We start from the raw sequence: 18,380 nt of genomic DNA on the forward strand, positions 1-18,380 counted from the left end.
TTTGTTCGTCAGGAGCCATGTAAGCACATATAGCTATGGAATGTGAAATGTGGCTAGTCCAGTAGGAGATAAAAGTATAAAACAAATACAAATTTTCAATACATAGTTAAAAAAAGAATTTAAAATATCTTTTTTAATGCTGATTGCATACTGAAATATATTTTAGATATGCTGAGTTAAATAAGGTATATTATCACAGTTAATTTCACTTGACCCATTTCTTTTTGCATTTTTAAAATGTGTACTAGGAAACTAAAAATTACGTATGTGACTCACATTTGTGTCTCGCATCAGATTTCTATTGGACAGTGCTGGTCCAAGTATGGTACATGGAGCAACAGCATAGGATTCTCCTGGGAGCTTACTAGAAATGCAGGATTCCCCACTCCACCCCAGACATACTAAATCACAATATGCATTTTAAAAGATCCCCAGGTAATTTGCATGCTCATTAAAATCTGAGAAGCACTACCCTACAGGAAAAAAATAAGTTTGGTGGTGCAGGGGGAGGGGAGGGAATCCCTTTTTATTTTATTAAATAGAGAAGGTGAGGTCCCATGTGCTCAGTCTTTTTCAGACTCTGCATACAGGAAGACCCATTAAGATCCTCATCCCCCCCCACCTTCACCCACAGAACTCTGTGTCTTCAGATTGCTTTAAGATACATTAAATGAGTAAATTTGGACATAGAAGTGGAAGGAGAAAACAAACCAATTTTGAATAACTGTTCACAAAGGGAAAGAAGGTGGATTCCACCGTGTATTCGGTATGATAATAATTCCAGGCAACATTCAAAAGCTTATTTTTAAATAGACAGTAACCAAAAGAAAGGAAATCACACTTCATTATGAAATTATTAGAGTTCATTAAGCATCCTTTATGATGAAAGATATGAAAATACAGCACATGAGGAAAAAGTTGGAAGACTGGAGGTGTCTGGTGTAGAGAGAAAATGTCAAGAGTATAGTGTGGCTATCTTTAAATTTTTGAAGGGTTTTTATATGAAAAATAGATTAATTTTATGCAGCTCCTAAGCACAGAACTGGGGGAAATGGATGGGAATTAACAAGAAGCAACTGAATATAAGAGAAGTCTATGTAATAATCGGAACTTTACAGAGTAATGAATTAGTTATCACTAGATGCCTCAAGAAGAAACCACTGTGTCAGAAAGGTTTGCACCAGACAACCAATCCAGCCCCTTTGTTGGTTTGTAAGCTCCTGCCTGCCAAATCTTACAAGTTTCTATAGAGGCGTTAACTGGGTTCAGTCATGTATATTGTCCAGAGAGTCTCAACATCACATCACAATCTCGAGACTGGGTCCTTGGCGCAGGTTCTCAGAGTGGGGAAAGCAAGCAGAACCCACATTCCGAGGACAGGGAATGGGGTGAGGAGCCTCTAATTGCATGTGTCCAACTCACAGATCAACCAGTGGTCACATGTTCTCTGTGACCTTCCCCAACATCCTTTCAGATTATATTTACATTATGATTCTAATTTCTCAGTTAGTAAAGATAACAAAAATGGTCACAACAACACTGCTTAGGTTATACTTTGACTTCCAGCCTTAACCTGCTTAAAGAAGTGAACAAAAGGTTAGCCTGGGGCTGAGAGACAGGCACTTAATTTGGGGGGCTTAATAAATGTCTTGATACTATGTTATATGAACACAAGTACGACAGTTTCCTTATCTTACCAATAGAAAAGGATCTATTTCATTATATTCCAATTAAAAAGAAACACTCCCAAAGACAAATGTGTATGGCTTCTTTAAAAAAGGAGGTGGGTTTGGGGAAGGGGTGAGTTGAAAAATAAAGTTCCTTTAAGAAGCCTTCTATCTGATATAAAAAGAAGAGCAGAATAGTTTGAACAGTGACAACAGGGCCTAAATTATACTGTATAGAATGCTCTCCTCTGCTAAGGAGAAAATAAAAATCAGGAGAAAGTTTAGTAAATTGAGCTTCAGAGTTTTAAGAGGAGAGTAAGCAGACTGATGCTGCCATATAGCCTCCCTTTTAAGCCTTAAGTCCACCTCATATCATTTGGAAATGGAGTTAAAAACAAAAATCATCTTCATTTCTATAACAGGCTACAAATTTTCAAGGATCTTTGACATAATATTATCACAACAGAAGTTTTCTGCAGGGTCATGAAGAAAAGCCATGTGGCTTATATAAGAAATAAGAATAACCAGAAACAGAAAGCCATAAAATCTGAGCTAAAAAGAATCTGAGTTAGCAAGTCATTAAAAGCTCTGATGTGAAACTGCAAACTCCACACTGAGCCCTGACATCTGAAGTTATTATCATTGGCAACAAGTTCTCTCAGGAGCTCTCTGATTCCTGGGGCTTCTTTGCAGCCCCTGGAACTTGAATAGTTGTCACACTTAGCAGGAAAGAAAATGTTAGACTAGTGAGTAAACAAATATGGGGGGGGATGGGAAATCAGTGCCAGTTAGAGAAGGTACATGTTTTGTAAGCACATTAACTTTTAGGGCCAGGGTGATAGATGGAGAACTGGCCAAGGTGTTAGAAGTCCAAAACCTACACTGACCAATTGTGAAAGCTCAGCAACTTTCAACTACTGCAGGTCTCAATTTGCATATTTGAGGATAAAAATATTAAATTCTGTCAATCTTTCCTAACCTTCCTCATTGATAAGAATCATCTATTTTAATACACACACACACATGCACTATATATATATATATCTTACAAATTTCAGGCCTACACTAGACCCACTGGATGGAATTTCTAGGGGAGGAGCCCAGGAAGGAATATGTTTAACAAGTACCATAGATAATTCATATCACCAGATTTGCTGGTAATTACTTCTTACATGAAACTGAAATTCCCTCTCAGTTCCAAAATTCCACTTCTTTTTTTTTTTTTATTTGTTTCAAACAGTAGTTTCTCATAACCTAAAGAAATAAGTGTAGAAAGTTTCTATTTCATCAACAAGAAATTACATAAGTTAGTTTAATGAAATTGTCAGTATTAAAAATGACAGATGTGGTTGCAAGCTTTCTCCAGTCTAAAGAAGACTAAATGAGTGGCCAACCTGACTAGCCAGAAGAAAACTGCAGGCATAGAATGTAGGGGAAATAATGTGTTTGTCGTGTCTTCTTTTTCGGTGAAAAGGAGACATCACAGAAACAAGAAAAAGACTATTATGTAAAAATAAGTTGGCTTCTGAATGTAACCAATTTTTACATTTATATTTCTCACTAGTAATTAATGTACTTATGAGATAAGAATAAGTACATTCTATTATCCGTACTTTTACATATAAAGGGATAAATTGAAGCCCAAATTGGGTAAGTCATCTGTCCCAAGGTTAAGTAACATCATCAATGGTATGGACGGAATTAGAATTCTGCTCACTTAATTCCCAGTTCAATATTTCTTTCCACATGGTTTCATTTTACCAAAAAGTAATAACTATTATCTCCACTTTATATACATTTGAAAATTCCCACGATGAAATCTCTCCCCCCAAAATGTTGTTACTTTGAGATTAATAGGAGGCAACTTATAGATACAAATCTTTTTTCTCTGGAGTAGAATTCCTAGAATATTAGCTCTACAGGCCAACAGTTTGGGCAGAATCATTTAAAGTTTACATCTCAAAAAAAACTGCTGCAGGAGAAGCTAAACTGTTACATATTTATTTTTCTATCCTTAACAAATTCTTTTCATAGCTTGTTGGATAAAGCTACACATCAACAGCCCAATCCTTCTATAATATCTGTTTGCTTCAGGAAAGTGGAACATATTCCAAGCGTGTGGGTGCTGTAATTTTCATAACAGAGAGGTCATTTTCTAAATAAAAGTAATTGCTGCTTTTATTTTTTGGCTATAAAACTTTCCTTTTTTGAATTAACATCACAAAGTAGGATATCAAAATGTAAGGTTGCTTTTGGACAAAGATTTAAGGACATGGGGTATTTTTATTGTTTCATATAGTGGAGACACGACTCCTGATTATAATTGGAAAAGTGGCATATCACTCACTATATGCAATCATTTTAGTTATATTTTAATGGAAAGGGATATATTACTATTATTTTTCAAGATTTTTTATTTATTTATTTATTTATTTATTTATTTATTTATTTATTTATTTATTTGACAAAGAGGGTGAGAAAGCACAAGCAGGGGGAACAGTAGAGGGAGAGGGAGAAGCATACTCCCGCTGAGCAGGGAGCATGATGCAGGGCTCGATCCCAGGACCCTGAGATCATGACCTGAGCCAAAGGCAGACACTTAACCGAATGAGCCAAAGGCAGACACTTAACCAAATGAGACACCCAGGTGCCCAGCAAAGTGTGTATGCGTGGGTGCGCGCACGTGCACGTGTTTGTCGTTGCCGGAAGACAATTTCTTTGTGGATTTGTTGTATTTCTGAATATCTTGTCATTAGAGGTACTGACAGCTTTTGTTCCAAACTACCTTTCCAAGGATGTTTATATAGCAAATAGCCGTGGAAGAGAAGGATAACGTCACCGTCTGGGGCAAAGGTTGTGCAGGTTTTTTTCAGTCCCCTTATCAAAGATTGGGATTTCTGAAGCTCAGTATGCCTCTCCCGTCACAGAAGGCACTTGGTGTGCAGGCGCGTGTGTCCCTGCTGACGTGTTGCCCCGTGGGAGCTGGGGCTCCAGAAACAAACACAGATCTGGTGACTGAGGCTACTGTGGGTAAGAGACTGCCCTTCGTCTCTGACCAGGGTGCTGGCGGCTTCTGTCGGTATCTATGGAACGGCTGCCAGCTAACATGTCAGCTTGCAAGTAGGGTGATATGTGAGATCCTTCCCAGTTCTTGATAGGTGTGTATGTCAGTTATTCATATTCAAGCTTACAAATAGCTCTTCCTACAACAGGCTCTGTGTGATTCTCTTAGAACTGTTTGTCTTTCAATGTTCTCTCTGTGTGCTAAGAAATCCTGGAGAGTCACTTTATGACTGATCATTTCAATTAAGTAACAGAACAGCCCTGGGAAATTTTTTGAAAAATCTAAACTTCCGTCACGTGTTCTATTATACATTCCAAGATTCTCACATCTACCACTTTTTCTGTGTCAAACTGTTGCAATGGAATGCTTAAGGCATGGTCTGTGGACTTCTTGCATTAAAATCAACTGGGATGCTTTGAGTGGGATGCTGATGTACCCAACTCCCAAATTTCTAGTACAGTACCAAATGTATGAGGGGTCAATTCTGAAAGTTCATAGAGAACTCAGGGTAGTGCTATGTTCTCAATGACTGACTAAGCTCAAGTAGGTATTAACTGCTAGGGAGCTTAAGGAGTGATCCCTCACCCACATGTTGTACTAGATGCAGGCCAGCAAAGTGTCGAGGCCGGTGCCCAGGTCATACCCGTTCGGCTGTTCAACTTAACCCCTTCCAAGAGAGAACAGATTACATATTCTTATTACTAAAACAGATTTTGCCACTGGATCATATTCAAACATCTCATTTTACAGATGAAAAAGCTGACGTGTTGGCATTTCAACAGAAACTTTCAATGGCGTACTCCTTTCGTCTTCTACATTGTTTGCTTTTTAATCCTGTATCTTAAAAATGCTTTTTACAACACCCATAACATAACACTCATTGTATTAAACCCACATGATTTATTTTGTTTGTCTCTCCAAATTGGCTTTGACTTCCTATATTTAAGGTTGATTTGTTCACCCCTTGATCTCTAATATTTCATATAATGTCTAGCCTATGGCAGGGCTTCAGTAAATGTGTGAAAGCACAAAAAAGCAAAGCCTTCAGCATCTGAAAAGGAGAAAACCAGCTTACTGAATGCTTACTATTCATCAGGCGCTGCACTACAATTGTTTCTCCTTTAAACACAGATCATTTCATTTAATCTTGACAAGTCTCTTGGCATCTCCATGTTACACATGAGAAAACTCGACACTGAAAGAGGCTGTATGACTTGCCCAACATCACATGGCCAGGAAATGGGGGAGCTGGTGCTCAAACGTGGGAATCCCCACTTCAGAACTAAGTTTGTTCTTACTAAGCTAACTGGACCTCTGTACCCCATTACCTCACACCACATAATCCATATATTCATAAGGATGACCCTCTTGTTTCATTTTAATAAGCCCCTAGTATTATTTATATCTCAGAAGAAGTGGGAGGGGTTTGGGTAGGCAGAATAATGACCATCCAAACATGTCTAAATCTTACTGTCTACTACCTGTGAATATTAGGTTATGTGGCAAAGGGAAGTTAAGGTCATATGGAACGGAGATTCCTGATCAGCTGACCTTGAGATGTGAAGATTATCCCGGATTATCAGGGTGTGCCCAATGTAATTACAAGGGTCTTTATACATGGAAGAAGGAGGCGTAAGAGTCATAGTCAGAAAGACATTTGAAGATGGTATGTTGCTAGCTTTGGATAGAGGAAGAAGTCATGAGCCAAGAAATAAGGGGAGCCCCCTTTGAAGCTGGAGAAAGCAAGGAAAGGATTCTCCCTCACAGCCCCCAGAAGGAACACACCCCTGCTGGCATCTTGATTTTAGCCCAGTAAGACCTATTTGGGACTTCTGACCTCCAGCACTATAAGATAATCCATTTGTGTTGTTTTAAGTCATTAAATTTGTGGTCATTCGTTACCACAACCTTAGGAATAATACAGGGAGATGATTAATAGGAAATAAGGCCTGTGCCAGAGACAGCGAGCTGCCCTCACAGACTGGCATTTCCCTTCCAAAGCATCCAGCTGTTGCTAGAAAGTGGCCGCTCAGTCAGACATCCCACTTTCCAAGGGCCTCTCACCCTCCTGTCTTCCTCTGCACTGAGACAGAGACAATGACTAGTCTCCTCAGTGGGCTGTGGAAGTGACTTAGCTCTGAGTCAGGATGCTTAAGTCCCAGGTCTGTGAAGCTCATGTTTGCTCTGTAGATGATGCAATGCTAGCTTTTAACCACAAGATGGAAACTCATGCACAGAACGGTCAGCTAAACTCTCCCGAGGCCACCAAGTGTGGCTGAAATAGAATGAGTGGAAGGGGCAGTGGAGCAAGGGAAGGTTGCAGCGGTAGGCAAGGGCCAGATCATACATGGCTCTGTGAGTGATGTTGAAGTTTTAATTTAGAAAAAGTCACTGAAGTCATTTTGCATGGGAATCATATACTCAGAGAAGCTTTCCCATAAGGTTGCTTTGGCAGAAGTATGGAGAAGAAAAATAATCATAGCTAATAGTCATTAAGTGCTTATCATATAAGGCTCTGTTCTAAGTGGTGTGTAAGTGTGTGTGTGTGTGTGTGTGTATGTGTGTGTGTGTGTGTATGTTCACTTGATGAGCCAGGAATTCTCGTTATTTCTATCTAACAGATGAGGAAGGTGAAAGTATTAACTCATCCAAGATTACACAGCTTATAAGTGACAAGGTAAGAGAGAGGTAGTGGGTCTGCAAGCCCATGCTCCCCCTCTATTTAGAAGGAGAAGAGTAGGAGGAAAATCCACTAGGAAACTATTATAGCAGTTCATGTGAGAAATAATGCCAGAAGAGGAAATAGATAAAATAAACAGAATAAACCAAGTATACATTTGGAAGTAGAATTAACAGAATGTGGTGCTAGATTGAATGTGGGCAAAGAGATGAATGACAGTAAAATATCAAGGATGTTGCCCAGGTTTCTAGCATAAGCACTTGGCAGGAAGAAAGACAATTTCCTAATTCTGGAACACTGGAAAAGGATCTGATATGGGATTGTGCAGGATAATGAAGAATCTGGGGAACACCAAATTTAAAATGCTATATATTATTTACAAAGAACTATCAGGGTCCAGTACTGAGCTCTGTGTCTAAAAAGAATTGGGACACCTTGGATACATTTCACCAAGAAAAGTCTTAGAAAAACAATTCTTAAAAGAATAAAATGAACTGTGATTATATTTTCCATATGGAGACCCATAGAATGTTTGAATGAGAAGTGGCACCGCAATTCAGCTGGTTTCCAGCTTTTCCATTGATGTGGGGATTGATTCTCCACCCCCTCCCAGTATGCCTAAGAAAATGGCCAGATGACACAAGGAGTCATTTAACCCATCTTAAGCACACAGAGGTCTTACTAAGCAACTCCTCTCTTGAGGACAGAACCTGATGACAAATTCAAAGTAGAGCATGGAAAATGCTAAATACTAGAATAAGTTGAGGAGGAAACTGTGAAACTTTCCTGCAGGAAGAGTTGGACAATAAGGGGAAGATTCTTCTATATCCTCCTTGCCGGGGAATTCACATATTCAACAAGGCTGGAGAAATAGATTTGGAAGGAGTAACTTTGCTTCAGAAATTGCACTGCCAAGAGGGACCTCATTACCTCTTGGCTTGGTGTTCATGAAAAATCTAATCCAGCTGACAAAATGAAGTTTAGTAAGACACCCAAGTAAAGATTATAAATGCACTAGTCTCAGCATGTTTTTCTAAATGCAATCTTCTACCCTGAAAAGGAGAATCTAACTGTTCATTAATGAAGTCCAGGTTTATATGAACAACTGAAATAAAGGGAAAAGTTGTTCCGAAGTGAAAAGAAATGCCTAAGACAGAAGGGTAAGACTATATGCAGAGGGTTTATTCATTTGTTCAAGAAATACCCAATGAGCTTTTAGCTGCCTTTGGCCAGGCACAGTGCTAACTGCTGCTGTCGTCTACCACAGCTACTAAAACCGTTGCTGCTCTCAAGATTTATGCAAGATGAAAAAAAGAGGAAAAGATGAGGAAGGGGAAGAAATGAAAAAAAATTGGATGATGAGGAAGAGAAAAATATATAAAAGAAGAGGAAGAAAAATGAGGTTGGGGGGAGAAGAGAGAAGAAGAAGAAAAAACAAAAAGAAGTGTTGTTTACAGCCCCCGTCATACTACAGGCTGGTACCAGGTCTCATCTAGACTAGTAGAGTAAATCCTTAAAAACAGTGTCTCTCATTCTTTCATTTGACACATATTCATTGTTTTGCTGTGACTGAGCCCTCTAGAAAGCAGAGCCTGCAATGAGAATTCAGGTGTTAATACTTCATCTGGGAGGTACAAGGTCAGGAGGCAGTGATGGAGAGAAAGCGGAAGGAGCGAAGCAAAGAAAATATGAAGAAATGCTATGTGATGATGTGTTACTGTGCTGACTACCATTTTGCATTAAACCACACAGATATATAGCAGGTTCATGTATTTGGAAAACAGAATTTCTCTGGAAGGACTGCAAGAATATATTGGAATAAAATACAGGTGCACTGGAAATAGCCTGGCTCTCTCCTCAATCCTGTTTCCTTCTGGTGAAGTTTCATGCCTTAAGGAGCTAAGTCTCCTCCACTTCCAGGTTGCAACACCTTAGCCCCTCAGCTTCTCAGGAAGCCAGAGCCCACACATCACAGTGTGGCATCTTATCCAAGTCTGAAAGTAGATCTACATGCTTATAGAGCATCAACCAAGAGAAAGAAAGAAGGTGGAAAGGAATATGAGAAGGGGCAGAGCTTGAATTCAATTCAAGTATCATTTCTGTGCCAGAGACAGTGCTGAGTGTTAGGGAAACAACAATGAACAACAGATACGGCCCCTGACCTTGCAGAGTACCCCGCTTAATGGTGCACACAAGCAAGCAATTGCAATGGAGTGAGACAAAGTGCTTTGACCACTGAGGACCAGAAACCCTAGGTGGTCTCTAAAGGTTCCCAGAAGGAGCAGTTGTTAAGTAGGTCTGATCCAGGTGATAGGCCAGAGCCAGGGAAGAGGTTTGTATTGGAGGTGGGGGCGTAGAGAGGGAGACAGAGGATAGTGGTCAGTGGTCAGACAGACACTGGCTCCCAAGGCCTAGAAAGCTAAAGAAAGTGTTCCATATTGTTGGAGCTCAGGGTATTGGACAGGGAAAAGAAGGTAATAGTGTTAATTCCTACCATCTCATGGTCTGATCATTATAAAGCCTAATCCCATAGCCTAGAATTCCGCCTGACTACCTTAAATCCACAGCACTTACCTTCAGGTGCCCCATATTCATGTCCAACTTCATTCCTGGTTTTGCTCTAAGTATGTTCTATGACATTCTACTTCTGTGCCTTTACTCCAATGGTTTGTTTCACCTGGGATTCTGTCGCCTTCCCATGAACACCTGTCTAAACACCTGCCCTTCTTTTATGTCCATGTAAAAGTTTTCTTCCTCATGAACCTACCCTATGTTCCCCACATCCCACTGGTTTAATCTCTCCTTCCCTAAAATCTTCATTTTCTCCTAGGGTACTTATGTCACTTATGTATTTATTCTTTTACTGACACATCTCCCTTCCTAGACTGTTGAAGATCAAAACTAAAACAGATGGACGTAGATAATTTGAAATCATTTACGGCTTCTATAATCTTTTTTTCTCTGGAGAACAAGAGGAATATATTTAACTCTGGAAATTATTCAGACATCAGCTACTTAGCGTCACAGGCCAAGATCACTCGGCAAAGCCACTGTTTGAGTCCAAGCAGACCTCCCTAGCCCAGCGGCCCTCCTTGTTTTCTCCTTTGCACTCCTTCTCAATCTTTCCCCATGGACCATTTCCATCACTTCATGATCCTCAGATATTCTATTTTACCTGATTCCATTCCAGGCCCTCTGGACCACCTGGGCTTGGCAAGGAATGCTGATATCCAAACAGCAGATCGTTTTGGTTTTTTTTTTAACAGTAAAGCAATTTCTTTCTCTGTGCTTTCCATAAAGCAAAAAGAACCCAACAAAACTTAATATATCAGTCTCTCACTTGATGAGCTTTTCATTTTGAATTCCATATGCATTTGAAATTTTCTATTTACGTGATGGGCTCTGGCACTTGGAAATACAAAGTAGGACCTCAAGAATGGCCTTCAAGGGCTTTATAGCCTAATGTGTGACAAGGACAATGATACCAATGACTGGATATCAGGCAAAAAGTGATGTGTTTTACAGGGGTATGGGCTTAGTGCAGGAGGAATAGCAAAGCTAAAATACCACTGGTAAAAGAATTAGAAAATTCAAACTCGCATTTAGTTCTAGGTCCTTGACAATCTTGCTCCTGTATGATGGTGGAAGCTTTGGTTTCAGTAGCACAGGGCAATGAATCATCAGTTTTGTTGTGCTGACTTTGAAAAAATATATAACAATATATTGCATGAAGAAGCACATGCGTTCTTCCTCTTCAGGAAATCAAATTAAGCAGGACTCACTCACGTGTTGTCTAAAAGGCCCATTTTTCCACAAGTCATTTTTTTTCCCCAGGAGTAGCCTCTACTTAATGCTAGGCTTTCTCCTCAAATATCCCACCTCTATCGTTTGTCCAGGCCAGCTCCCTCCTATTCCCATTTCAATCATCTGAATTATATCTTGAGCTAAATAAGACATTTTTAATGTCAAGAACAGCCTGACAGTTTAATGAGTGGTAAAGCAGGAACTCTTCAATATTTCTGCTAAGCACTGTAATTCAACAAACATTTGCCATATCACACTAAAATTAGTTTGTTATACTTGATTAAAAATAAAAAACCGACTAAACTTAGATACATAAGCAATGAAATGGAACCAGTAGAAACCAATCTCAGTTTAGGCTCCGGTGACCTAATTGCCTTTAAATATCTAATATTCTTTTTCTAAACTTTTCTCAGCTCTCACACTTTGGGGAGAATGTTTGGAGAGAATATTTGAAATATAAATATGTATTATTTGAAGTATACATATACTGACTTTCTCCTACAGCTATAACCCCAACATCCAATAATTGAGGATGTTTCCAAAGGAGAATGATTACAATTGTCTTCTATCTTTTGGTCTCATGTGAACTGCCATCAAATAGCCTGCTGTTAATTATTAATCCAGTTATTTCTGTTTCTCTGTAGCATAAAGTGAGAGAAAAATGCTGTTAACCCATTTCTCCTCTAAAAGTCAACACTAAAGGAAGTTCTAAGAGCATTTTTTCCTTAACCTTTATTCTCATACCCAAATGAGTTTATTGACTTTAAAACCAATTTCTAAAGATAGGCCCTCAAATGATGGTGGAATAGATATCTCTTTCAATTGCCCCTTAAAAAATCTGTTCATCTGTTCATAATGTAAATTACTTTATTTCATATCTCAAAAACTTCTTGGATAATCAGATAAGTTTGCAAGTAGGACATGAGCGCTCCCGAGAATTCTCTTGGTATACTGACATTTATGCATTCTTATAGACAGCTAAGAATATGAGATTTCTTCTCTGCTTAAAAACCTGCAGTGGGGAAAGAAAGGCTGTACCCATATCTCAAAAACAAAATCTCACCTCCAGGATAGCACAAAAGCCTAGATTTCCAGTGTCACTGTCACTTCCTTATTCCCTGGGCTCCCCTCACAGCAATTCACGTGCCACCACTGAACACAAATGTCTCCATTCCTTTCCATATGTCCCCTCTGCCCCCACTGAGAACATTCTTTCCTAATGATCCTACAAACTCTCTTTAAGCATTACCTCCTTTATGAAGATAACCCTCAGACATCATTAAATGGTTTTAGCCATATTATATATATAATGATCACATTACTTATGACACTATAGCATAACTGTTAGTTCAATTGCTGTTCCAACTTAAAAAAACTATAAAGTAATGAAAGGCACCTTCATCATACCAGTGTCTAGTACACAGCCTAAAACATAGCGGGCACTTAATGAATTACTAAAAAAATTAAAAAAAAAAAAAGACTGATTTTTCATCCACTTTTTACTCACCAAATCAATATATTTATAAACAATATAAAGACCCAGAAGAGAGGAACAACATTCACGTGGCTTATCAAAGTTCTATACAGGTCAAAATTAAAGCCTGCAACTCAAACATATGAAGTCTCCATATACTACTTAGACCCAAAATACGTTAAGTCTCCATATACTACTTAACATTCCAGGACACATTCCCTTCTCTGACCATGTACTTCCTTAATGTCAACTCTGGGCCCAACATGATAAAGATGTAGGACTTTTAAGAACTACTTAATCTTACTGGAGTGTAGGAAGCAACTAATGCATTTAACAACTCAAAGCTAAACTGTGTCCCATCCTTAAAAGAGCTGTGTCCATTTAATGCCAAATAATGAATCTGAAATAAGAAAAAAATTCAGGAAATGTTCTTCTTAATTGCAAGCACACCAACACCTTTCCCCAATTTTTTATTTAGGTTTTTTTTTTGTTTCGGGGGGGGTTCCTCACCATATAAATACATTCTATCTCTATGTCATTTCACTTCATATTTGTTGATATTTCAGTCTCCAGGCCATGTTTTCATGAATGGAAAATATCTATGTCCCAGTCTTTATTAGATTTTGAAGATGTGTTCTTTATTTCAATGCTTTATCTCCTGAGAAATGATGCTTGAATGCAAGCTGAGTGGTTTTAATTTCATTTGAGAAAAGACCAAGAAGAAAATGGTCTCACCAAACCAAACTTTTAGACTTACAGGTAAGCATCACTCTTGCTGGTATTTCTGAATTATACATGAGAAACACAATTCTCTCCACAACAATAACTGGTAAACAAAATCATAAATACTCTTCTACATTTTCATTCCCAATTCTATTGGCTTGCCTACTATTACAGGTAATGCTTCTCATATTGATTGTTACAGCACCATTTTGGCTGCATTTAAAACATCACATGAACACTGAACAAAAGAACTAGGTATATATGCCATAGGTATTATGCCATTTCTATAAGCACCATGAATTGAGGTTAAATGGGGACTGGGATGTCTAAGTTACTAACAGAGAATTCTACCTCAGCATCCAGCCTATGTAAGAGACTTGGAGGCACTTGGGATAGAATTAGCATTCCTTTAGGGGTTTTTTTTTCCCCCACATTCTGGAATTTAGATTCTATTTTATTCTATTGCATGAGAGACCTATGAAATGGGTCTTGGTTTGCTGTTTTATTTTGGTTTTGGTTTTGGTTTTGATTCATGGGTGGTGATGGTAGTGTTATCCCCAGAGTTGTGTTTCTCTAAGATCGGGTTCTTGAAATGCAGAGCAGCAAACTCAGAGTGGATGGTGGGATTTTATAGGGAAGAAAAGTCAAGCAATTTGACTCTAGAGATTGAAGAGAGTATCCTAGAGTCTGAGGAAAAATTAACCTGTGGGAAAGTCAATTGTCATTGAGAAAAGAGTTTCCAAAATCAATGCTATTAAAATTCCTTCTCTCTCTACAATCTAACATAAAAAAAAAAAAAAAAATGTTCACAAAAGCTGAAATGCAAAACCTGTCACCAATTTTGGCCTTTATTTTTTTTTTAAGATTTTATTTATTTATTTGAGAGAGACACAGCGAGAGAGGGAACACAAGCAGGGGGAGTGGGAGAGGGAGAAGCAGGCTTCCTGCTGAGCAGGGAGCCCGATGCGGGGCTTGATGCGGGGCTCGATCCCAGGGCCCTGGGATCATGACCTGAGCCGAAGGCAGACGTTTAACGACTGAGCCACCCAGGCGACCCTAATTTTGGCCTTTGTTACTACATTAGCAGAAAAGGTTAGAAACATTTAAATCTGGCCTCTTTAATTGGGCAAACACATTCACTGGTCCCTTACAATAGCAATTCAATTGTTCTCTTATGTTTAACTTGAACCAAGAAGAAATTCTCATGTTGTCAGATGTGTCAAGGTATATCTATAAATGATAACAGTAGGAAATTAGGTGTTTATAAGAATAGAAAGTAATAGTCGAACAATCTTTCCTGTTCAGTTCCCCACAAGAGCAAAATAAAGCCTTTGTTAATGCCTACCAAGTTCGTAGTAGGCTATACTATGTCTTTAATGCAGTTGCTGACCCCTGGAAACCCTAGTACTACAGACAATAGTAAAAAGGAAGAAAGAGAGTTAGACTAAACAATTACCAAGGTCTGAAAGAATAATCTAGAGTTCTTTATCTAAATTCTGCTTTTCCAAAGTCAGAGAAGTAAGCATAGTCATGTTCTACCCTGGAATAGAAAATATGTAAACTGTCACTTTTCAAAAGTGACGTTAAATAAGGAAGACAATTGAATGAAACATTGTAACTTTAATTGTTCAAGCAAACACTAAGGATTTTGTAAAGATCTATAAAGACTCTATGAGTGAGAGGGTGAATTATCCAAGGTTATGGTCGTAGACGCCTCTGGAATGTTGAGAGGCCATGTCACATAAACTCAAAAAAAAAGTACCTGATATGAAAAGCTTTATAGGGTAAAATGCATGCACTTCCATGCCAAGAAAGCTTGCATCATGCCTTTATAACCAAATTCTACAGTAGAGGATTTATGTACATACTCAAGAAAACATTCCCACCTTGACTACTTTTGCAGAGGGCACTGCTATGTCCTCTGATGCGGCTGGGACAGGCCAAGCATTCTTCCAGAGCAGAAGCATTATTGCTCACTTTTGGCTTTCAATCAATAGACTTAAATAAATCTGGCCCAGTTTTTCAGTCCCTATCTGTTATCACCGTCTTAAACTCTGGAACAAATGGACTCCTGCTGAAATTGTACCTGCCTATCAGAGAGCCTAATGTGGAGAAAAGTTGTTTCTCCTCCTCTGCCTCCTTTCTCTTTGCCTTTTCACATTATTTGAAACTTGCCAGTAAAACTAGATCCTCGACATTTGAAGGTGACATGTCTGAAATTCCAACATTCACAAATTCATACAAACAACCTTCTTGGGAGAAAACGAAACAAAACAAAAAAAGAATGCTACTAATTCGTGACCAATTGACTCACTCCAGCCTACCAGCCCCTCTCAGCTGGTAGCATTGATTTTTGCTACAGCGCTTAGGTATATTTTCTCATTTAATTTTCACAATGATCCTTTGAGGCTGACGTTATTATTATTGCTCTTATTTTTACCTATTCCCAATTATTCCAAGTAGCAAAACTTAGGACTGATCTGCAAATTCTCGACAAAACAAATATTAAATCTGTGAGGGCTGAGGGTTCATTATATCAAGGAGAATATGAGGAGATGGTGTTAGAGTTGATTTCCCTTCCAATCAGCAGCACCATCTGTCCCTGGAACTGGCTGCCTACCTTCCTTGGCCTTCTGTGCGGTGGATGCTGGGGTGCTCTGGGCACAGTATACGTCCCGGGTCTGGATCCCACCTCCACAAACGGGTCCCGTCACATGCCAGTGGGGGTCCTGCTGCTCGAGGAGAAGAGAGACTTGGCATTCTTTCCATTCAGAGGTCCTCCAGGAATACCTGGATTTATTTAAAAGAAATTTGATTTATTTAAAAGAGGAAGAACAAGTAAGGAAAATATAGATTCTAAAGAAAATGTAAGTCATAACATCAAATATATGCAATAATCTGTTCTTCTAGGGCCAAATCTTCACCTAAGGATAAAAAAGTCGATTGGCTTTGGGTAGTAAATCCCTTCTATTTCCTAAGGGGAAAAAAATCCCAGCAGCGTCTCATGGTAGCGGTATGGGATGAGAGGAGTGAAGAAAGGAAATATGGATAAACAGGGGTTGTGTCTCAGCCCTGAAGCCGTAAGAGAGTGAAGAATCTGAGGAAGAAGATGGAAACCAGATGAGCCTATTCCGTTGCAGCTGACCTTGTCATGGGGTATCACTTCACAGACTTCTGGATGACTATGTGAAAGTCAGCCTTTTGAAATTAGTACAGTAGTAGTGTGTGAATGTGTGAAGTTGAGGAGACATGGTTTTAAATGGATAGAGATGACCAACTTTTCAACCTTCTTGATATAGGAAAGTATTTCTATTTATTTGACCCCATTGGGATGAAGCCACACACATTAAAAATGAGTTAACAATGTGTCACTACATTTAACTAATGAGTTATTTTTTATATACGCAGAACTATTGTTATTTAAACTGATTTAGGAATATATCTTCCTGGTTATAACTGGTTAAGATACATAGTAATAGACACACACACACACACACACACACACACACACACACACACAAGGAGAGAAAACACAACAGAGTTTGTACACAGCTTGCTGAAAACAAAACAACCATAACAACACTGCACTCAGACCTGGAGAATATTTCAGACAGAATTTCCTTTTGGGGGTTATTACAACATTCTTCAAGCCCACAGCATTAAGAGAACCCTACAGCATTCTCATAAATACCCACAGTCTCATTAACTTCTAGAAAAATAAACAAAACCTAAGAACATTCTCATAACTGCTGTCCCATTTCAGATTTGAGGAAAAATTCCTCAGCTTTGCGATTGCTTAAAAGGAAAAATAAATAAATAAAAATAAGTGTGTGTCACAAAAACCCTGGCCTTTCAGAAACTAGTGTAAACCTGAAATCAAGTCACAGACACCAAAATAAGAAAGCAAATCTCTAAGAAACCTAATAGTGATCAAACTCCTTCACAATGCACGGCACCACTCTAAAAAGCTTGAGAGCTGACAATCATAAGTCTTATGAAAATCCCATGGTGGGAAAAGGATTTGGACAATCCTTTGGGGTTTGTTGTGATACAACTGATCGCCCTCAGCTTCCCTACTTCATTTTCATGTGGTCCTCCAAGGCTGGAAGCTTAGTCAGTAGGCAGGGCAAAACTTCGGAGTGTAGGTCCTGCTTAGACAGGAAATACAGACAATAATCTGTTTCCAGATCCTGGGCGTGAGAGACTGAGAAAAATTTGGTTCTTCCCAGAGGCAGGCTTTCTCCAGAGGTCTGAAGCCTTTTCTCCTCACTCAAAGTTCTCACCCTGTTCTTCATGGTCACTCAAGCAGAAGGCTTGAGTGTCTCAGGGCAGGTGGCTCTGTATTCCAGGGCAAGGTGCAATGGGGTAAGGGTTTGTTGGGGGGGATGGTTACCAAGGGCTCACTTTGGACCCTCTTCCTCCACCGGTTGCCTAGCAGAAGAGCTCCCTGGCCATTAAGGAGGGGGTCAGATATAGCAACTGAGTAGGAAACTCCTATGATATAATTAGCAAATAAGGTAGGCAAAAAGGGGAACAGTGTAGTATAGACAACAGGCATTATTTTCAGCTCAATGGACCTATGCCCTACCACTTACTAGGCACATGTGACCTTGGCCCAGTTCTGTTTTCTCATCTGTAAAATGGGTATAATAAAGCCAAATGATGAACACAGCACATAACAAATGTTCAATAAATGCTAATTCCCTTTCTGCTTATATCTATCTACATGTACATTTGCTCCTTGCTTCCACAGAAAACACACCACACACACACACACACACACACACACACACACACACACACACACACACTAACATTTTATGTATGAGGATTTCATTGATTTCATCAAGTCCTAATGTTAGAGATCCAGGAATATCATGGCCTAACTTCCAACAACCAGAATTCAGCAAAGAGCATAAAAGAAACACAGAATTCAGAATTATAGCAAGTCACAGCAATTTGTTTCCT

General features: G+C 39.1%; 1 protein-coding gene across 1 annotated transcript in view; it reads right to left on the reverse strand.

Moving 5' to 3' along the window:
• Positions 1-18,380, reverse strand: part of THSD7B (thrombospondin type 1 domain containing 7B) — a 763,227-nt gene that overhangs the window by 510,022 nt on the left and 234,825 nt on the right. Inside the window, exon 4 of the mRNA XM_028101331.1 lies at positions 16,033-16,202. Within this exon, the coding sequence (XP_027957132.1) occupies positions 16,033-16,202 (170 nt within the window). The remainder of the gene's footprint in view (positions 1-16,032; positions 16,203-18,380) is intronic.

The sequence above is a fragment of the Eumetopias jubatus genome, unplaced genomic scaffold, assembly GCF_037043125.1.
Source record: "Eumetopias jubatus isolate StellerSeaLion01/CBP00866 unplaced genomic scaffold, mEumJub1_p1.0 scaffold_3, whole genome shotgun sequence".
NCBI lineage: Eukaryota > Metazoa > Chordata > Mammalia > Carnivora > Otariidae > Eumetopias > Eumetopias jubatus.